Source organism: Phoenix dactylifera, unplaced genomic scaffold (genome assembly GCF_009389715.1).
Source record: "Phoenix dactylifera cultivar Barhee BC4 unplaced genomic scaffold, palm_55x_up_171113_PBpolish2nd_filt_p 000783F, whole genome shotgun sequence".
In the NCBI taxonomy this organism is placed as follows: Eukaryota; Viridiplantae; Streptophyta; class Magnoliopsida; order Arecales; family Arecaceae; genus Phoenix; species Phoenix dactylifera.
The window spans coordinates 69,157-92,392 of NW_024068153.1; the positions used below are offsets into that span (position 1 = coordinate 69,157).

Genomic DNA, 23,236 nt, shown 5'->3' on the forward strand with positions numbered 1-23,236 from the left:
GGGCTGAACAGATAGAATTCATCCCTGAGGTGGAAAACTAAGCCGAACGATTGAATCTTGAGTCAATCTGATAAAAGACCAAGGCAAATATGCTAGTCCCAAATTCTCAAGAATATAAGACTATATAATAAACTGAATGAAGAAAGATGACCAATACAAGCTATATCAAGATAAGTTAAAGATTAAAGAAGCAAGACTATCGGCCTAATAGTTGTATAGTGGTCATGCTTGTGCATAGTGGAATACAGTTGACAGAAGTTATCCTAACTGTTAGGCATAAGATTAGATGTGGGAAACAATCGTCTGAGTCGATAATTATTGTACTTGTGGGTAGTTATTATGTATTAGTATAAATAAATAGAATTGTACTCTATAAAGATCCTGCAAAAATCAATCCAAACAGTTTATCTTTATCTTTACTTTAATCATTTATCCTATGAGTAGGCATAACTTAACTTTTTATCATAGCCCAACACTATATCCCTACCATAGTGTAGTACTGCATCCTTCTACTCTAACCCAGCACTATACTCTTTTACCATAGCCCAACACTAAACCCCCATCTACTGCCATCTCCTTCGAATGATGGTGTAACAATGATGAAAGTATTTGAAGATCAAGGTATTTGGATCCATGCTAATCTTTATCCTCCATTCGAGCTACATCTTTCTAGCTAACCCGATATTAGTGGCATGCCTGTACATGCATCAAGACCTCGCCTAGTCAAGCTTGGCATGCCATCCTCTACCTTGACCAGCCAAGCTTCCTAGGGATCGCAAGTTCTCTAGCTCATACGGAATGGAACGGAAATGGCAGCAACCAGCTTTCTAGCACACCCAGTAGGACAGTATGTAATTATTGTCACATTGTCTCCTGTAGGATGATGCATAGTCATCATCTTGCTATTTCCGACAAGACAACTATATAGATGACATCATGCCACTGTTAAAGGAAGCTAAAGAAGTAGTTGCAGAGAAAGCAATCACTATACTAAGGGTGGTATGCAGCATTTTCGACTCTTATAGTGGGATGATTTGAAAGATTTGTTCCATAGTTGAAAGCCGATTCGTGAAGCCACAGCGCATTCTAGTGAATTTTATGGTGAACATAGTTGTGTCCATCCTTGATGGACGAATTGGCTAAACAGCTAGCATGTGAAAGTAGACATGAGAAACTAGAATTGGGGGACTTCAACTCATCAGAAGGCAAAAATTGAAAACTATGCCATGGAGACCTTGAAACCTACTAACTAAGATATTGCGGAAGTCACGCCAGCAAAGTTGCATCAAACTAAACAATCAAGAGATGTTCGATTAGTGTTGTAACTCAAGCCTCAAGGATCAGCTAAGTTCAAGACTCTACTGAACTGAACTTCAACTGAAGATAAACTGATTCCTGATTTCTGTTAATTCAATTCTTCACTATTAGTTAGTTAGTGATTCTGTTATTCAGTTGTAACAGTTAGAAAGTTATTATATATGTAACTGGTATCATGTAATGGAATTCAATTCAACAGTAAAAAAAGAAGTCGAAAGTTCTTCTTCCGTTCTTCTCTGTTTTTCGAGTTCTTTCCATTCATTAGTTTCTACAATTAATACCTGGCCAAAACCAGAGAGTATTGGTTATAGAGAAATTCAAAGGATCATTGGTGAAGTTGGCAAATTCTTATCGATATTAGTTCTTCATCATATACCTAGGACTGAATAAAAAAAATATAGTGGCCTCATGATACCAGCCGCAAGCATCACAAGGGCCGGAAAGCAACCATATCAAAGAAGGCCTCTGAAATTTTTCATGTAGTGCATGTCCCATATCTTGGAAGGGGGGCAATATGATAATGTAAGGGTTGGTTTAGCCTAATATCCGGTGTTGCGGTGGTCAAAGAGATTATGAATAGTATGGGTCTTGATGCTGCGCAAAATAATGAATAGAAGGTCAGAGAATTAGTAAATTTGGTCTAAAAGCGAAATAGATAATAGTAGTATATTATAGTCAAAGTGTACATTCTATTAAGTTTCAACCAATGGCCGTGCTTGTGCATATGGTTGATTTTCATCAGAACTTCTAAGGATGAAGATCAAATATAGCAAATAACCATCAGAATAGACAGTTATTGTATAAGTGGAATTGTACTTTATAGGGCTACTTCGATAATCATTCCAATCACTTTATTTTGCCTTGGTCATTTATTCTAGAAGTAGGCATAATTTGATTTTCTACCATAGTCCAGTGTTATACTCTTCTTATAGCCTAATGCTAAATCCTTCTACTATAGCTTAATGCTATACCTCCATCCATTTTCATCCTCTTTCAATATTGGCATGACGATGGCAAAAATCCTTAAAGGTCAAGGCACCTTAACTCAAGCTACTCTATTTCTGACTAGCCCAACGTAGGTGGAACGTCTGTGCATGCATTCAGACCTCATTCAGTCAAGCTTGGCAGATCGCCCTCTACCTCGACCAACCAAGCTCTTCAGAGATCTCGAGTTTCATGGCTCACACAAAATGGGATAGAAAAGGCACTAACAAGCCGAAAATCCACAATATGTTAATCCATAATGCATAGTCCCTCTAAGATATTTTACTATTCTACATAATGGAATCCAATGACCACTACTAGGATTATGTGCATATCTAGCGAGCCTACTCATAACATATACAATATCATAACGAGTAGAGTTCATTAGAAACATCAAATTACCAATGATCTGTGAATACTTAATTTGTGATACACTATTACCAAGATTTTTAATGAAATGCACCTTAGCGTCATAAAGAGAAGATACTAGTTTACAGTGAAAGTGATCAAACTTTCTAAGCATTTTCTCAACATCATGTGATTGTGACAAAATGATGCAATCATTTCTCCTCACTTATACAAAGAATTATATTAGCTTCACTTGTATCTTTCATGTCAAAGTTTAATGCAAGAAATTTCTTTATATTAATTACAATACCGATGTTGATATCAAAGATCAACAAGTTATCAACATAAAGTTGATAATAATACAAATATTATCAACAAAATTACTATTTGGGCATTTATCAACATTGTTTATCACATATCTATTAAAAAGTGTAATATTATCAAATTTTTCATGCCATTATTAGGAGCTTGTTTTAAACATACACGGATTTAACTATTTTACTCACTTTATGCTCTTGTCTGAGGACCACAGAACCCTTAGGTTGCTCTATGTAAATTTATTCTACTAGTTCATCATTAAAAAATACAGTTTTAACATCTATTTGGTACACAACAAGTTTATAAATAGATACAATGGAAAATAAAACCTTAATAAATATAATTCTAGAAAACGGTGAATAAATGTCAAAATAATTAATATTTTTTGTTTATAATCTTCAGTAGCCAAGCATGCCTTGTATTTATCAATAAAGCCATTTGGTTTTAACTTCTTTTAAAGATCCATTAACACCCAATTATCTTTTTTTAGAAAGCAAAGCAACCAATTCCCAAATGTAATTGGACATAATAGATTCAATTTCATTATTAGTAGCCTTTTGTAAAAGGATGCATCAATAGAAGTCATAGCTTCTTGATAAGTTAAACGTTCATAATTCATATGGTAAACATAGAAATCATCACCAAACTTAGCCTCCTTCCTAGTTATTTTACTTCTTCTCAATTCCAATTCACCAATTTCACTTTCATTAAAAGCATTAGAAGGTTTATGTAATATGCAAGTACTTCTTGGTTTCACAGAAAATACTATTTGATTCTATGCAACGTTCAGAGTTCCCCTTTTTCTTTGGGCAACAATGTTTGATTCTGGTGAGCATGGTTGGAATTATTTCATCATGTTCCATTTTGTTCACAAAATTCATTAAAACGATTTGATTTATATTCTCCACCTCTATCGATTTTGAGTCTTTTAATCTTCTTATCCAATTGATTTCCTACTTCCGCTTTGTATCTAAGAAACATTTCATCCGCTTCTCACCTTTGGTTTTTAATAAATATAGTTTTGCATGTCTTGAATAGTCATCAGTAAAGATCATATAAAATCTTTTACCATTTGGTTCTAACTCCATGACTGCTATCTGTTGGATCACTGGGTCTCCTAACAATGCTCCTTAATTCAACCCTCTGCCCAGAGATATTCGGTAGCTCCAGAAAACCTCTGGGGCCTTCAAAGCCATGAGAGTTTGCAACCTACACTCGCAGAACCTGTCTCCACGGGCTTGCGTGGAGAACCCGCTGAGAAGAATGAATTGAAGAGCGATCAGGGCTTATCTCATAGATATATGGAATCCTTAACATCGGCCACCCAGGTTACATGCCTCTTGATGGATGGCACCGTGCATGGCCGCACCCCGGTGGAGCCCTGCGAGTGTTGACAATTGTTGGGCGCCTTCTCCAGCCAGGACAACTTTTTCACTTCTGACAACCATTCAAAGTAACAAACTATGGTAATTCCAGAGATCATATAACAATTTATCTATGCAAATCTACAAACCGAACTCATGCGATCTCACATCCCGTGCCAAAGTCTGATGCACGAGCACGGTTTAGACTGAGAAAGTAAATAACTCAATACTGCCGGGATCTTTGGAAAAAAGGTAGAATCGGAAGACAAGTTTATTAGCGGCAAACTCTTTCCTTTCCAAAACTCATCAACATACATGATAATTTATTAGAGGCAGAAACTATGACAACCAAAGAACTCAAAAGACAGGTGCAACTCGTAACTCTTAAAATGACAAGGTTAGCAAAGAAATATGAGCCAATGCCGGATCCCCTATGATTTTATCATTACACAGATACCTCGAAACTAGTCTCAGTTTCTAATCAAGAACAGCAAGACCATCCAAAACTCTACATTTGGTCACATCACACCATGAAGAGAACTCAATTATTTTGTGGTGCGCAAGGACATAGTGAGGCAAATACACTGTTTTTTTAATCTGCCCAAAGTGGAACTTGCTATTCTCCTCACATGATTGCACTTCAAACTATTTCTTCTTCCTACCTCCAGTCTTAGACTTCTTGCCTGTAGCTTCCTTCACTTCCTTGTCTGGTGCTTCCTGTTATGAAACAAAATTAGAAAAGCAAACGCTATAAGGGATTAGCAAAATGTAACGCAAAATCCAATTTCAGTATATCGGTAATTAAAGCAGCTAAATTTAGCAAGAGCTTGTACTATAGCTCCTTCAGGCAACTGAAGGACGATACAGAGAGCTAACATATCATCTTAGAAAGGCACAATATGATTTGGTCAAAAGGTGAATCAAATCACATGGATGCAGAAACAAGGTGAAGTTTATCAATACTTCACAAACATAACCCTGCCAACTAATTTCTTTACTCTCCATATTACAGAATTTCATGAATCATGTAACATGCATGCACGCATGCATGCACACCCACAACAAAATAAAAAGAGATAATAAAAAATAAAAAATAAAATGATGACAGGTCATATTCACTTGCATATGCAATAATCCTTCCGTAACGAATAAAGTATTATGCCAGCGCATGAGCCCAAGTATAACAATCACCTGCTTGTTTGAGAAGATCTATATGTACTAACAAGCTCAAGAGGATGCAACATTTTTATTTTCCTTCACATGAAAAGGAACTTCTTGCTCGACCATTGAGAAATCAAATTATGTTTCCTTTCCCCTTCAAAGTTCACACCTCTTTAGTTTGAATACAATTGTTACAGAGCGACTCTCCACCCTCTCAATAGACCAACCAATGAGGCCCCCTTAAATGACAAAGGTTGTAGTTACATAATCCAGCTATCTACATATTTTTTTTGTAATGCAGAAGACATGATAGGAACTTCCCATGCAAGGATGTAGTTTACAAATTTTAATCTTAACATATAAAATAAACCATTCATCAGTTTCTTCCAAGGATCAATTGAATTGTGTCGGCATCATTTGCCAAAACAGATGCCCATAGATATCACCTAATGACATCAGAATTGCAGCCCTGAAATTAGTTGTTTTAAACTGCCAATATTGGATATTTGAGCTCAGATAGACTTGTAGCGTGACATCTAAGACTCCAGTGCTGATTTGGAGAGCCAAGCATGCATCTGTTTTCCTGTTACCCAGGAATCCAGAGAGCAAGGAGAGGATCAGGTCTAGCTTGTATGTTCATTTATCCTTCCATTTCCTATGTTCCCCAAAATAAAGAAACTTTAACTTCATATAAGATGCATTCTGAGAAGTTGATTAAGCTCTTTGCTAAGGCCACATTCAGGCTAGTAAGAACCAGTAATTGCTCTCTGAAAAAGTAACATTGTTTGACTTAAGACTGAAAATTGTTATAAATTTAACCGCCCTTAATGATAGCTTCTATGCATCTTTCATTAAAGTTATCTACAGTAGAAAAGAATTATTGCAAGTTAATGAACATTATTCACAAGAGAGCGAGGAGACAAGAGGAACAGATACTGCATTTAGGTTAATGGAAAAAAAATAAAGTGGATGGCCATTCTAGCCTTAGGTTCTCATGACATGCAATCAGTTTTGGAAGAAAACACAAGCAGGAAGATGCAGATAAAAAGATATGCAGAATGTTGAAAAAGGGGCAAGTAAACAAAAGTGGTGGTTATTCAAAAAACCTGATCCTGAAGCAATCCACAGTAATGAGATTGAGTAGTATCTTATGAACCAAACTTCAGTGTCAAAGAATTAGACAACCTCATTGCCTAGGGAAACGTTCATAGATCAACCAGCCAACAGCTATCACTTTGTGTACACTGGATGAGGTAACACACAAGTCCCCTAAATTGATGTTTTACTCTCAAATGACGGCCATATAGTGGGCCGGAAGGCCTGGAAAGACTAATCAAATATAAACCTCAAACAAAACCATCGCTGGAAGCGCTGGTTCAGTAATGGATCATGTCTATGTCTGTCCAGCTTGCAGGAAAAAAGAGATGAGAAAGAAGAATATTTATGCTAGACTACCATAAAAAGTAAGAATCACTACATTTTGGCACTGTACATACAACAATACATATAGATTTTGAACTAATCGGAATCATAACATTGTTGAAATATAAGCTTTTATATGCAGCTAATAAGACAGATTCCACCAATAATCATGTTTTTGAAATTTAAGCTAATTTTCAGCATCCAAAGAGACATATTAATGGACATATTATATATAATTAGAAGGTATGAGATTGAAGTTAGCTTACGAACTGCTTACATGCATACATTCTCAGAAAGCTACTTAAGCCTGGTAGGTTTGTCTAGGATCAAAGATGCACATAATGATGACTTATTTGGATGTGCTGCATGTGTACGCAGAGGTGTAATATGTGAGTAACAAGACTGCAGATGTTAAATGGTAAACTAGAAATAAAGTAGAAGAATTGTGATGCAATGGATTCAACTTTTACAATAAAATTAAACTGAAAAACAGAGATGTGAATGCAAGTTTGAATATCATGCAGCCATCTGAGTTGAATTGTAGCTTTTCTCTTCTTTCTATATGTACATGTTGAAATTAATGCTTTTCGACAAAATGAAATAATAAAAGATGTGGGAAAAAATTTCATCAATATATATCAGTACAGAATATGCCAATAAAAACTCAAGAAAGATAGCTAATGATGCCTGCAAATTTTAGCAGCTTTGACACCTATGATTTTTTATATTTTAATGTGATCACAGTTTCTAGTTAGTGGAAAATAAAAGTAAATCTTTACTGTTTGTAAAAACTATGTCATAGTACCAACAAAAGAAAAAAGTACATCACAATTCGAATATCCACAGAGGACCTTAAACATTTTGAAAATGTTGCATCAGAGACGGAGTCACAAAACAACCTATGGTACTATGTTATTATTTACTTGTTCAATGGAATAGTATTCAATATCAATGGTCAAAGACAAACAATTCTGATGAAGTCTAACCATCCAGATGGCTCAAATATGTTCAAGTCACAATTAAACATAACAAAGCACATTCCTTAAATATAAAGAAGTTGCTAAACATTTTTGTTGTTACTGCAAAAGGGTAAGAAAAAAATAGAAGGAAAGAAACAATATGCTTGTACAACATACCTTCCGTTTAAGAGGCACAGATGCACTCACAACTGGCTTAAAAAAGGATTCCAGTCTACAAAATTCCAAATAGTGTCATAAATCTATCAGGAAAAAAAAAGAGAGGAAAAGATAACACAACTAATGGTTAGTGATTACCGCCCCTGGGAGGATTTATTCTTTGCTGCTTTAATCTTTTCTATTGCTTAGTGAATAGACAAAAACAATTCATCGATATCAAGGATTTTGAGGGAAATAAGGTAGAGGAAAGCTGTTATACGGCATGAATGAATACCTTTATTACTCGATCATGGTTGAAACCATTTTCTTTCACCAAAAAGTCCACAAGACCCTAAATAATGAGGAAAAGAAAACATCTTGTTATTGGTTTGAAGTTATTGTTATTTGTTTGAAGTTAAATTAATAGACTGAATTAACTTGAATACCACTAGTTACCTCCTCATCTGGAGCAGTCCATTTGAGCTCTGAAAATTCTTTAGACACAATAGGTTCTTTAAACAAGTGTCGAGCTTCTTGATATGGCCAGTCCTCAGGTATTTGATACCTGTGTTAAAAATGCATCAAACAAAATTCTAACAATATAAAAGAGAGAGGGAGCCTTTCCATAATGTACTACACAGCAGCTGGAAGTCTTGCATTTCAGAAACTCAAACAACAAAGTCAGCAAATATCAAATTCATCTTGCACAAGCTATCGACAGGTTCACATGTGCACTCGTACATTTTCTGCAAATGACAGAAGAGCAGCATATCGAAGTTCATTCTATTCAAAACAAGTGAGCTTAAGAGAGAGACCTTGACCCCATACTCATTTGATTGAGGTATGTGCCATAAGCAATTTGAACAAGCAATATGGACACATAAAACCAAGCCTTCCAAATTCATTAGCTGCTAAGCAATGACTACAAAAACACTTTAAGCTACTATATCTATCGCCATGCCCATTTTATAGATACGGTTGTCGATAAACATGAGATATGTTTTAGTATCTATACAGGGGCTGTTGATAAACGTAAGGCATTTTGTGCATTTGCAAAGGTGTGTGAAATGCCCAATACAACCCTTGTCTTCATTCACATATAATGCAAAGATTAAATGGTAATTTGGTCACCTAACCTGTCTATAAATGATAAACTATTTTTGCTTATGTAGATGTTTTTCTTCCAAAAAGGAGGTGGTGACAGATGACACAGTAGACAGAATATGAGAATTGTACAAAATGCCTTTTTTCCACAACGATTTTGAAAGAAGAGATATTTCAAAGTAGATATGTTTCACCAAACATTTCATCCTTCTCAACCTCAACCATACAAGTCAATCTGCAATGTCATAGAGCTTTACCAAGTGTGAGCATAATGAAATATCATCAACCCAGGCAGATAAATCTTTAATCTAAACGACCAGATGCCTGATTTTTCTAAGGTCATCGCTTCCCAGCTTGAACCAAACATCTTATTTTTAAATCACCTACAAAGATGGTAACCAATAAAAAGCTTTTCCATATACAAGGGCCAGAGCTTCATCAAATTTTGGTTCCACTAGTTGTCATCAAAACAAGAAAAACCACATGGCAGTTTCATTTTTTATGTAATGAGATATCATCAATCTAGGCAGTTAAATATTAGATTTTTTGCATATATATCCTCCTAAATATTAAAATTTGTATTAATACCCTTCCAAAATTGATATTTGCATTTATACCATCACAAAACACTTGTTTTGCATGTACACCCTTTTTTACCTTTCTTGAATATGTACCCACATCATCGAACGCCGTTAAGAATTAGTAGTTTAAAATTAAAATGACTGAAACTCTTAATAGGTAAATATAAAAAGAAACATTTATAAGTGTATATATGCAGATAGCAATTTTGTGAATATATTCATGCAATTGCACATATTCATAAGGGTATATACATAAAAAAATTTAATTTTATTTTTGAATATTTCAACTTGTTTGAACACTCGGATTAGTCTAGCACCTACTCCTTAATATTTTTTGTGAAAATATAGCTCAGAAAAAAGATAGATTCGGTGATTAAATAACAAAAAGAGTTATAGAAGTTCTTTAACTAATCATGAGATTGTTCTACTTTATTCTTCTTCATTTATAACTACCATTATATCTTATTTAATCGAAAACCAGCTTGTAATATTTATTATTATAGATACAGATGGAAGGACATGGATCAAAATATAGAAAAGGATTAGAATCTCTTAAAGGCACACAATAGACTGCAATGATCAAGCTTCCTTGCTACTGATATGCTTATGGGAGGAAGAACAACATCAATCATCCCCAACAAAGCTATTAAAGGACTTCAAAACCTTTCAGACTCACTAACAACCTTTCTGTATGGTAGAAGACCACTCCTTACGTTGCATACCTTAAGCCACTTTTCTTTAGAGCTTCAATTCTTCGGAAAAAGAAAACACCTAGTGTTTGGGACCCATCTTGTCACAGCAATTGTAAATCAGCCATTTGCCTGCACACGAAAAGCTTTCCAGGTCTAAAAGATATTGCAAATCTCGCACACTAAAAGATAAATATTGCAAATCTCTCAACACTTTTGTTTAAATAATCCATAAAGCTAAAGGCAGGACCAGACCATCTTCATATAAAAAAGGATACAATGAATAAAGAACTCCGGCAGCAATGAGAGGGGCTTAGATTATGATGGCGAGAACTCCGATGAAGGGAAAAGAGGGAGAAGAGCCGCCGATGGCGAGAAAGGAGTCAATGGAATGGTTTTGATTCTGGACAAGGGAGTGAAAAAAGGGAACCGAAAGAGATTAGGAAATTTCTTCGAGAAGACAAAGGGATTAGGGTGATCTTGAGCGGAAGAAAGCGATCACATGAAAAGAGCTAAAGTGCAATGGGTTGGGGCAGCGACACCCATTATGTCAAGGGTATTCATGCAAAAATAATATTTTGTGAAGGTATGCATACAAATATCAATTTTGGGAGGGTATTCATGCAAATTCTAATATTTAGGAAGGCATTCATGCAAATATCTAAGAATTTTTTTTTTACGTATATATCCTCCTAAATATGTGAAATTGCATGAATACCCTTGCAAAATAACTATTTGCATATGTATCCTTACATATGTTTTTTTTTGCATGTCTACCCGTTACGGGCATTTCAGGCATTCCAATTTAAAACCACTAATTTCTTAGTGATGTTAGATGACGTGGGTACATATGCAAAAAAAAAAAAAAAAAGAAAAAGATACATGCAAAACAAGTGTTTTATAAGAGTATACTTGTAAATATCATTTTTGGTAGATATTCACATAAATTCTAATATTTAGGAGGGTATGTCCACAAAAAACTTTAAATATTTAATATAAGCCACTTTCTACCAGATTTAGTTAAGGTGAATCACCTCCTAACATCAATTAAAGTTCCTAAATCATATATAAAATCACATAGTAATATGGCATTTTGCTCAAATTGATGTATTGACAATAAAAAAATTACATGTACATATGTCACAAAGTCATTAGAATTTTGCTTCCTACTGCCATCATCAGAGGAGGAAAGCCACCCATTTATATTTTTGAATTACACCACTAATATAAGAAAGTATGGAAACATGAAATACTAAAGGTGGAGGTGACAATGTTAGCTTTGGTGTTGCTCTCATAGTAGAAAAACCAATTGCACCCTTCTAGTAGTCCTCATGAAACTTAGTTTTCTTTGTACATAAAACTAAATTCTTTTTGTAAAATTGTCGTTGGCATTAAAATCAACTAGTAGTTATCAACATTAGCAGAAGCTGTGAAGAAGCAATGTAGTTATGGTGTCAAGAAAAGAAGCAATACATAAAAGAGAATGTTATATGATATTATATGATACAGAAACATTAGTGCATGATAAAGTATCAAAAAGCTACATGACAAAATGAAGAAATACAATCCATGTGAGAAGCGTTTAGTGTATGAAGGCCTTAAAGAGGCCAATAATAAAAAGTGGGGTTGGATGAAAACATTATACACAGGGAAAAAAAGATTAGAACTGAGCACCAAAGGACTAATCTTTTAAACATCAACAATCAATTCAAGAGCATAGTTTGACAATTTCATTATAAGTAATTTGATTAAGGTATCGAACAAAATTTGGATAGCATTGAACTTGTTGCTTCACAAATTTTTACAACCCATTAACAATAATCAGCATATAATATGCGTACATAATGCTTTTGCAGCTTAGTCACTTGATAACAACTGTCTTGTATTGGAGTTATATTACACTAGACAAATAATTAAGATATGTAGCACATAAATTTGTGTAATCATTGATAACAACATAACTCATAACAGCAATTGCCTGTTGAAGAAACTCATGTTTATCTAGCTTGGTAGCCCATCAGATTTCAGCTCTACAGTTCTACATATACCAAATAAAAGAAATAGGCACAAATTTTTATCAAAAAAAAGAAAAGGAAAAGAACTAGGTAAAAATGTCTCCAGACATAAAAGAGAAAATGTAATCATAAACCATGTTGTCAGATATACCTTTCTTTGTTTATGTTCTCCAACATATTTTCTATACAACCATGCTGACGGATAAGCTTCAAAGCTGTTTGGCCCCCAATACCTATTTCAAAGGCATGCATTGACAGCATTATTGCGCAGTTTCTGTGGCATGCTAAGTGAAAGCAAGAGATAAATTCAAAAAATTAAATGCACGATGATAATAATAAGTTTACAGCAATAGAACTAAGGTTGTTCACAGTCCAAAGAAACAACCACCTTCCACAAGCACTTTCTTTGCAAGGAAGAAAGCTTCAGATGGAATTGAATAATATTTTCTAAAACATTGATTAAGAGAAAGAGATTAAAGAGTGTGATTAATACAATGGATGTGCATGCAGACTCAGTATGTAAATAGGCATATACATACACCAAGAATCAACGCTTAGCGCGTAGCTGCACCTGTCGTTAGTAATCTTACTATTGCTATTCAAGAAAATGTGACATGATGTATGTTGTTGAAGATAAGATAATGGTGATTGACAAGGATATGATTGAACGCTAATAGAGTTACAAGGACAACTAAGGAGGGTAATGGTCTGATATTCAGTAGGACATTAACAGCAGCTGAAGTTTGAGCAGCAAACACCATTAACTTCTCATTATAATCCCAACATTTGTTCCTTTATCTGTATGTATCCATTAATATGTATATTAAAATTATTAGAAACATGACCCATTCCCCCAACCACATGGTGTTTTCGGTTGGTTATACTTTTCCTTATACTCAGCCTAAAATAGGGATATACGCGAAATATGTTAGTGGGTTGCACCAGATTGGCAATTGGTTGTAAATTTATAGCTACTAAATATTCTTTTTTATTTAAAAAACCAAAAGAAGTGTCCAGCTGCGAAGGAATGGAGCAGCGTATTAAAATTTTGAACTACACATCATGTCGTGCAAGTTGTAGTTAGTATTGATAAATAAAAAAAGAGCCATATTGCATGAGGCTCACACCATTGCAGGTCTAAAAGAGGATTAGATGTACACAGCCTTACCTCTTGCATACGAAGAGGCTATTTTTATGTTTTGAATCCGTGACCTCCAAGTCACAATGGAGCAACCTTATCGTTGCACCAAGGGTCACCTCGGTTAGTACTTGTAAATAAAAACTTATTTTTTCAAAGCCAAGATACCTTTAATACTATCACAGTAGTCACATCCACTAAGAATGCACAAGTCGATGAATTGGTCCATGGTGAGTTCTAGTTCCTCTAGTACCTGAAACTTAAACATGAGATCAGAAAGTTCAAGATAAAGTAACAAGCATCACACTGTCTACAATGTAAGGCACCTTTGAGACTTCATATTCCATGACAGGGATTTTTTTGGAGCTCGGATCCATTAAGTGGCGAAGAAACCTAGGGGCCCCAAAAGTTAGCGAATCCATATCCTCTGAGGCCACAGCATATACCTAAACGTTAAAATAATCATGAAATTAGAAACCTATATAGAATATTAATATAAAGATTGAAATAGCAGCCACTAGCCAGCGCATTATTTTCATGCCTTATCACTTTTACAAAGTTCTGCACACTCCGCTTCTGCTTCAGAAGGTGCCTGTAGAATTTAGTAAACAAGTCAAGCAAATTTCTAGAATAAGGGTAAACGTTCAACATGCATAAAACAGCATAATATTTTTTGTCATAAGTAGCTCATGTCACATGCCAACAGGTAAGCATTGTCATCCTGGCATGGTGGATGTTACGTTTCCAAGTGTTGTAGTTTAGTTTAGATTATTCTTATATGGAAAAACAAGTTCATTTTCTGCCTGGTCATGCCAACTTTAAGTCATCTAAGTATGTCACAGTAGCTCATTGACTGATAAATACATGAATGAGTTCAATAAAAATAAACAAAATTGATCAAGTTATTTATATCACCTCAATTACAGGGACACCCATCAATCTTAGAAGTCGTTTACAGTCTTCATTGTGCTGCTTTGTAACCTGCCAGAAACAAACAATTTCAGCAAAACCCATAAACTTATCATTTGATTTTTTTAAACAAGTGCCCCATATGTATCAATCATCTGTTATGAGTTCTGAGCACCAAAGAGAACATTTTTCTTTCAAGTAAAAATACATGTATTATAGTTCCACATAGGAGATTCACCGACATGGACCACAAATATCAACACTATAATAGACAAAAAAAAAGTCTCAGGACAAAATGACATATTACTGTGGATTGAAGCCAAGTGCATGCATTTTTAAGAATCCGAATATTCAGCCACACATTGATTATGAAGCAAGCATCAATGATGGTGGCAATTTAATATACAAAACTATCCAAACTATTGAATGCTGTTTGAGATCTCATGAGTTGAAAGTACTCAAACTTGGTACTCCTTTCCTATACCAACACTTGGTAGAATCGGCAGTTCTAACCCACACATAGATCATGATCAAACTTATAAGTAGCAGCCTAAACTTTGTAAAGACCCTCTGTTGTCACAATTTTAGTAAGGCTGGATACAGTTGAGCAGGAAACAATTAAAATTGGTACCTAGGTCTCAGTTCCATAATAGCACCAGAGTCTGGGATATTCTCATCTCCTGCAACTAGGAAATAAATTCTGATGGTTCAATGCCTCAGATGACAGAGTAGTTTTTAAGTTACATTGAATACAGTCAAGAAAATAAAGATTCCCTGCTGCTTTGTATTTACAGTATTTTCTATCATTCAACAAGACAACATCATGCTACTGTGGTAAAATATTCTGAAGTTGCGGTGTACGTGTCAATGTTCAAAAGTCAAAAGTAATTTCTAGTTAAGTTGTAGAAATTCCAGAATTTTGAATCTTTGGGTCACTCAAGAATAAGGCAATAGTATTCATGATCTATATTCTTAGAAAAATAAAATGTGGGATGCAAATGCAGCGCACTTAAAACTACCTTCACAGTCCTTTTGCTGAACTTTTCAATACTCTCCTTATCACCAGCCTGCAAAGGGATAAAAAGGCTACGGGAACAACTTGACAAAGAATCAAGAAAAGTATCAAAGGGATAGAACACAGCATTCTAAATTGCTATGCAGTGAACCATAGTCACTTACCTCTATTGCTGTACTCAAATCCTTGGTGGCATCCTCCCTTCTCGAGAACCTGAAGAATGCAATAGCTTACCAAACTTTATGCCACGCACCTTCCACATGTAGCTTAAAATATCAAAGCTATATAAAGCAAACTTCTTAAACTATACCTCTTTGCAAGCTCTTGTTTCTTCAGATCTGGTGGCTGACCATCAAAAACATATCTGGTATAATAGTTTACAAGCTTCAGCAAGAAAATGCCATTATGAATAACACAAATTAACGGCTGGCATTGTGAAAAAGGCAATGGTCTTCAAGAAAAAGGGCAGGAAGTTACACTGGCTTCATTCCAGCCTCCAGCAATCTTATTGTCCGGTTGAACATTCCTTGCAAGTGACTACGGGTACCAATACATCATGTGTCAGACAAGACCCCAGGGATTGAGACACTCAGTAGAGATTACTCTACCAATTTCAAATATTATCAGAAAAATAAAATTTTAAAAAAAACAACCTTGTGACTTCACCGGCCTCGTTGGTGAGCGTTTCCATCCCCGTCCTTCCCACAACAATCTACCGACAAAGCATAAAAATCGAAACTTTTTAGAAACCTAAAACCCTAAAACTCATCTAACAAAGGGATAACTCTTTTCTAGCGTCAAACTCAACGAAATTTTGACCCTAGAAAAAAAATTAAAGAAAACAAGTGGAAAGAATAAGGGGAAGAAAGAATTGATTCTGCAAACTGGATAGCTGCTCTAACAGAGAGAGGGAGGAGGGTTTATCGACGGACGAGGAACTGGTAGATGCTCATGCTGGCGTCGATGGCGATCTTCCGACCGAAATAGCTCTCGAACTTTTGTTCCTTCATGGCCTTCGGAGCGTTGTCCGCGAGAAGCTTCGTCAAACCCTAGCACACAGAGAGATAGAAGAACGGACGGAGACCATTAGAGGGAGAGGGAGAGGCATTGGGGTTCGAAGGAGGGATGGATGGATCGAAAGCACTAACTCTTATACCCATGGCGGAGAGGCGACGGCGGGGGAGCTGGGGGAGGAGCTCGGGGAAAAAAGGGAGGGGCCTTCGAAATAGAGTCCAAACTCCAGGAAGGGAGCGAGGGCTTTCCCTTTCTTTTCCCGCCTACGAGATGAGGAACGGATTCAGCCCACTGCCTATAAATGCTTGGCATGCCCGCCCTCGCAGGCTGCAAATGGGTCAGATCGGCCCGTGATCCCACCCAGCTCGAGCCAATTAGATCCGACCTAATCTAATTTAAAAGATCCATAGAACCCGATCAAGTTATAAACTTTTTTTTTTTTTTAATTTGTACATCTAGTCTGAGTTAAATAAATTCTGATCCGACCCAACTTATTTGATTTTTGAAGCAATTTTAGGTTTCCTATCCCATAACCCAACCCGACCCAATCTGAACCTAGTATACCTCTAAGGCTCGCAGGAATACTTTAGGGTCTCTAACTCTATATTTCTCTAATCTCTTCTTGTGTTTGAGAATGAGAGAAATGGAAGAGATTATTTTTGTATACTGTCGAATGACATGAATTTTATATTAAGGCTTAAGTTGGTTATATTAAACAAGAACAGTACTTTCCTAAGAAGGAAGTTTAAACTAATAAAGGAAAATAGAGTTGTTATATGGGAGAAGATTAGTTCATGATGAGTCCTTTGCAGCCGTTGAACTTTACCATGTGTCATAATCAAAACTATTCCTAATCTTGGCCCATGCATGCTTTTCTAGTAGTATGTTTAGAAAAAAGAGTAGTAGATGCATTCTAACAAATTCGGAGGATATCACTGCTGAGTAAAAAGGATTAGCATAGATGCAATTCTTTTCTACTCAAAAAAAAGAAGTATTGCACACATGAACAGAAATTTTTTCTTGTAGCTAACAACATTAAGCCTATCATTATTAGGTTAGTTTGTAATGGCATCAATCTTGATGCTTAAGCATTTTCACTTGTATGGTCTTGCATAACCTGCTTTCTGTAATTTTCATTCATTGCAATAGAAACTAAGCATAGAAAAAGACAAGTACAGGGATCTGACCCAGACTCGATCCAAACTCAACCCAAATCCGATCTGGACTCGAATTTTTTGAGTTGGGACTGGGTTATATATGAACCCGACCCTACCCGAATGATCCAAAGGTTTAGAAATTTTAGCCATGGACCGGACCTGACCCTCCCCGATCTTCTATTAGGTTGGGTCTAGGTCCATCACTCATGACCTGGTCTGACTCGACCCATTTGCACCCCTAGTCATATGACCCTGGACCTCGAGTCCAAAACTATTTGTTGGACTTGCAGCGTCGATCGAGTTGGGTACGGGTTTTGTCAAGTATCAACTCGAGGAACCAGTGCGGCATCCAGAGTGTATAGATCCTTGGTTGTGAAGATTTCTCCATCCCAGCAAAGGTGATCACAGTTGCACTTCTAGAGATGCATATTCAAAACTATAATATATATATATATATATATATATATATATATATATATATATATATATATATATATATATATATATATATATATGTGTGACAAAATGTATTCATTACCATTAGGAATCGATCCAATCAAAATGCCAAGCTAGCTGGACTACTGGTGCTCTCAGACAGGCGGCTGTTCAGACCATGTAGATCAGCTGAAGATCATGCCCCATTTTCGAGGTGGTAGTTCAATGGCTGTTCTACTCGGATGATGATGGCTCCGATGCCAGTTGCTCTTGAGATGATATTGGGCGGTAGAGACCATACTTAAACCTTCACTCCAATGCCGAATCTGATCTACAACAGCAAAGACATAGAAATACTCTTGTCGGTGAGTGTATGGTGGATGATCCTCCGATGCCTAAGTCAGATAGACTCTTAGGAGAGCAGCAGAATGGCAGCATAAAGGAATAAAAGAGCTCAAGAGCAGAATGCCTAAGTCAGAATGGCACCCATCGCCGAGGAAATGGGGCACGCGCGGATCAGCCATTTTTGGTAACCAATTGCGCATCTCGAAAATCATGTGAGGGTGTTCCACCCACGCCTCTCGCTCGTTCATCACACGATTATGGAATTCATTTACGATCATGGCCAAGCTATCGCCAGCTTAGGGGAGAACTTGAAATTTGAAGGACTCTTCGCACATCTCTAGAGTTGGCCACATGGTAGGCTCTAATTGGTTGTAAGAGGCTTCGTAACGAGCTCATCGATCAGTCTACTATATTAGCTGTGGTCGATTGCAAGATATATCACTTGCCCCCACTTCCAAAGTCAAGCTAACTTTGTGGCTCAGACGATGGAAGTAGATTGACTAGTGAAGCCGATCGGCTGAGGCGAGCCATAAAGCCAAGTCATGAAACTAAGCCATCAGGACTGTCACTTTGGTTATGTTGCAGAAATCTTCTGAATACTTCATTTATGACAAATGTGTCTGCTCTCCCTGAAGTAGTATCATTCATGGCGGGAGTTTTTGAGCAATGGTTAGATGCTTTTGTTAATAGCGATTCGAGTGATCGTCCAAGGGTGAATGTCTGGGCGACACATGGTGAAGATCGGCCTAGGTAGGTGAATCGTCATGCCAATCCAAGCCATCTGAGACTATATAAGGCAGGAGACTAGTGTGTCTCCTCCATTTGAGTCTTCTGTAGTCGTGCATGAGGAGAGAGAGGTTGCGACTAAATGAGAGTCTCCTGCGACCACTGTCCCATCCTAAACATAGACCCTCTCCCTCTCTCTATACCTATTAAATAGAAAGGAAAGAGAAAGTTAGAGCTCTCTCCAAAATGTAGGAAAAATTGAAAGAAATTTATAGAAAAATCAGGAAAAATGAAAAATAAGAAAACTTCATGAAAAAAAAGAAAGTATTTTTTGAACAAAGGAATCCAAGGAGTTAGAATTTTATTTGGACTCTTCAAATTTAAGGAAATCCATTAAGGTTGGAGGAGGAGAAGACCTAGGTTTTGAGATAGCATATGAAGACGGAGCTAGAGCGATCGACATGAGGGTGGTTGGGCTTGATGACCATATTGTAGGTCAGGGCAAGGAATACTGTGTGCCTCAAATCCTGTCTTTTTTTTTTTTTTTTTTTTGCAATATGACTCTTCAAAATCCTTCAAACCACACATGCACAAAACATGGAGAAAAAATCATGTACAAAGGATAGACAATAGGAGTCCTTCAAATCCCGGTATTTTTCATGCACAAAGAAAGCCAAAAAAAGTCAGCTTCTTTTTTCTTTTATAGTGTTTCTCTAATTTTCAGGCTAAAAATTGGGATACCAAGCAAATGGCGGAGTGAGGAGGCTTGCGTGGTGTGCCACTGGCCTATGGCCGGAACTCGAAGAAGATATAGGGTTCGGGTGCCTTGAAACTTCAAGTAATTTTGAGGATAACAGAATGCTGCCTAACTCTACTGTAGAAACTACTATAAAAACTAAAGCATAATAACTAAAAAAGATAATTAAAAGATGGATTTCTTTGTTTTAGAAAAGATCTTTTCTTCACAATTATAACATGATATTTATAAATGCTCTTAACTAGTAAGATGGATGCTAATGCTTGGATATCGACACTTGTCCACGTTGTTGTATGCCACATAGGCCACTATTGCCAAAGTAGGTAGTGCTTCCTTTCTTCTTACATCATGGTGTGGAAAAATAAGAATTATTACTCTTTTGAACACTTGCCTTTGCTATTGTGTCACATTGGCCACTACTGTACTTGGTGGGTAGTGTTACCTTCATCTCACATCATAGGTAGTGGAGAGATGGGTACCACTATTCATTTTGGACTTTGTCCATTCTAGTATGTGCCACATAGACCGTTATTGCTATCCATGGTAAGTAGTGTAACTACATCTCCCATATTAGGGTAGTGGTAACAATTGGCTACCCACCATTCTAAGACTCTAGTCCATTAAGGCCTCATCTTAGGCTAATAGGCGTATCGGCTTGCACTCTTAGCCTATTAGCCTACAGTCTTACATACCGAGGTATATCAGCTTGCACTCTTAGCATATCAGTCTACATCTTTAGCATATCGGCCTGCACCCTTAGTGTATCAGCCTACATTCTTGATATTTCGGCTTGCTTTTTTGATACTTGGTCTAATGTTAGCATCTTTTTAGTAGTAATTAGCCTAGTAACTGTGTATTTCATCCTATTGTCTGAGTACTTCAGACAACTAACTGAGTATAACTTAGCCTACTAGCTATATATTTTAGCCTATTGGTTGAATGATTAAGCCTGCTGATTATGTTCTCAGTCTGTACCTTGGTATCTGATCAAAGGTTGACTTCCATCTAAAACATCTTATTCGATCTGTAAAAAATGCCCCTTCTGAAGATTTGCTATTACTTGATGTATATTGGATGAAGTTTCGAGTCCTGTTATTAAACGATCTTTGTATCATAACCATTAGTATAGATGTGGTGTAAACATTGCTCTCAATATCGTATTAGCTGATGGTCAAGAGGATGATAGGATGTACCTAGAACCACATGCATCAGCCTAGTTTTGGACTTGGTAGTCATCCAACTTGGCCAATTTGAAAGAAAAGATAACTAGGATCATCAATCACTTGCTTCACTTACCAAGGAGATTGATAGATATACCTCATTGGAAAGGTAAATTTGAGCGGCATGCATAAACCATGGAGGATCTGGTGGAGGTAAGATCCATGGTGGTGCTTGCCCTCCAAGGAGAGGATTGCATAGAAAATTTCAAATGGTGTATACACAAACTATTGATATTTAGTCATCTCCACTGTTGATATTCTATCATCTCCTTACAATTTGGAAAATTCAAGTACATTGTATCCTTTGGAAAATTCATAGGCTTGATCATACCATTAGGGTTACAGTTTCTGATAAGTCGGCCTACTAACAGACTGACATACAAAACCAAGTTGTTCCCTAACCAAGTCTGCTAGCTGGGATAGATTTGGTAGGGGCTGGCCTTGATTGTCCTAGTTTTGATATAGCACATAGGTTATTCGGAAGGAATGGAATGACTAATATGATGTGCAACCTCCACAAAGAGAAAAAGCCCCCTACTCTTAAAAGCTTCCCGGCCGGCCAATCTGTGACAACCCCACAACAAAGAGTTGTTGTAGTGGGCCATGCGGATTTGGTTGAAATAATAGATTCCAATATGCATTGAAAACACCAATATCGGTCTGATTTTGGCTTCCATCCCACACTTGAGTATAAATGCCGAACTTGGGAGGTACATTCCTTGAGGCAAGTGATCTCCTTGATAAAAAATTTGGCGGCACACTCCCAATTGGTGAGTACACATATTTCCCTCCAGCATTTACCACCTAGTTTCTCAAAAGTATCAAGTTTACTGTTGGAGCTATTTGTTACATTAGACTACCAATCCCCTTATATTGGTGTTAGGGGCCACATAATTTACTGGGACAAATTCTCCCTCAGGATCTGTAGCAATCAAGGTATTGCGTAATGGAGCACTTTACCCCCCATCACTCATGGTTAGGCCCATTCCAATTGATGTGTTCAATTGCCCCTAGTAATAACAACCACTTCAGGCCTATTCATATTCCCTTGCTGACTGATTGGGTCTCCACTAATAACCACACTTGGCCTATAGTTGGCTAAGGTAACTACCTGTGAAGGGGCTTGCGAGCTGGCAGGGACTTTATTGTTCTGTGTGTATGACTTCGTTCCTTCCCCCACATAGTACTTAGCCTTACCCTTATCATATGACATAAGTTTTTGTAAGTCGGGCCATTCTAAAATCTTCACACTACCATACTATAGATCTTAGGTAGGTGATCTATAAGCAACCGAGGATTGCTTTGAAATATTTGCACATTTGGAGATGTATTATAAAACAACTACGAGGACCGATTCTGCTCGGCCAATACCGCAATCAACCTATCAAATTGCTTGGATATTTGCATAAAAGAATTCTCTTGTTGGCTAACTAACAGTCTCATGAACGTAGCAAACTGGCTTGTCAATGCCTCTAAAAGATTCTTTTAACTCTCATCCAAATGATACTTAAACTGGGTGATGGTGTTATACATCTGTCTAACTACCCATTTGAATTACCCCGTAATCAGAAGCTAGCTTTTTTGCTGGCCAGCATTCCTTTAGGGGAGAATCATCCTTTTTCTTCGACAGCATTCCATGTAATATCCCAGCAAGCATGCCAAAACTTGTTTTCCTAATTTTTAGGCCGAAAATCATGATACCAAGCAAATGGCGGAGCAAGGAGGCTCACACGGTGTGCCACCAGCCTATGGCCAAAACTCGAAGATAGGATAGGATTAAGAGTTTAGAGTTTGGTTTTCACTTTGAATGTACCCAAAAAAACCAAAGAGGGCCATTCAGGATATCATTGGTTTATATCTTGATGACTCAGCCAATACCGGAAAGATAGCGGAGATCTGCAGTGTGATTGATGTCTTGCTATGGGTTGATCTATATGTCGTTCAGATAACAAATTTGACCGCTTTGAGAAGCCAACTTTTTAACTTTATTACTATAGCAGTTGAAAAGGTTAGATATGTGACATCTTAGAACAAACAGTTTGAGCTCGACATAATAGTGCTAGAAAATGAAGTCATCCTATGCAAGAGCTCATGTGACAACT

The 23,236-nt window shown here is 36.7% G+C and overlaps 1 protein-coding gene across 4 annotated transcripts; it reads right to left on the reverse strand.

Moving 5' to 3' along the window:
- Nucleotides 1–4,609: 4,609 nt before the first annotated feature.
- Nucleotides 4,610–16,781, reverse strand: LOC103696654 (flap endonuclease 1-A). Of its 4 annotated transcripts, XM_039120346.1 has the most exons (18): nt 16,629–16,781; nt 16,413–16,529; nt 16,134–16,192; nt 15,958–16,017; nt 15,791–15,844; nt 15,645–15,693; nt 15,485–15,532; nt 14,472–14,537; nt 14,098–14,148; nt 13,883–14,002; nt 13,725–13,809; nt 12,570–12,651; nt 8,486–8,594; nt 8,325–8,381; nt 8,189–8,235; nt 8,051–8,105; nt 7,192–7,276; nt 4,610–5,048 (listed from the first exon to the last, which is right to left on the reverse strand). In XM_039120346.1, the coding sequence occupies exons 1-17, from the start codon at nt 16,638–16,640 to the stop codon at nt 7,241–7,243; spliced, it is 1,107 nt and encodes a 368-aa protein (XP_038976274.1). In that variant the 5' UTR covers nt 16,641–16,781; the 3' UTR covers nt 4,610–5,048; nt 7,192–7,240. The 4 variants fall into 4 exon arrangements, with proteins under 4 accessions (XP_038976274.1, XP_008776560.1, XP_026656778.1 ...); XM_008778338.4 differs by lacking the exon at nt 7,192–7,276; XM_026800977.2 differs by lacking the exons at nt 7,192–7,276; nt 8,189–8,235.
- Nucleotides 16,782–23,236: the final 6,455 nt, after the last annotated feature.

What these genes read in the sequence shown, in the direction of transcription:
- LOC103696654 (XM_008778338.4), bottom strand. An exon ending in AACTTTGTAAAAGTGATAAG is followed by an intron (nt 14,003 to 14,097) that starts GCATGAAAATAA and finishes TTTAACGTTTAG; the next exon opens with GTATATGCTGTGGCCTCAGA. An exon ending in CTACTGTGATAGTATTAAAG is followed by an intron (nt 12,652 to 13,724) that starts GTATCTTGGCTT and finishes CCTTTGAAATAG; the next exon opens with GTATTGGGGGCCAAACAGCT.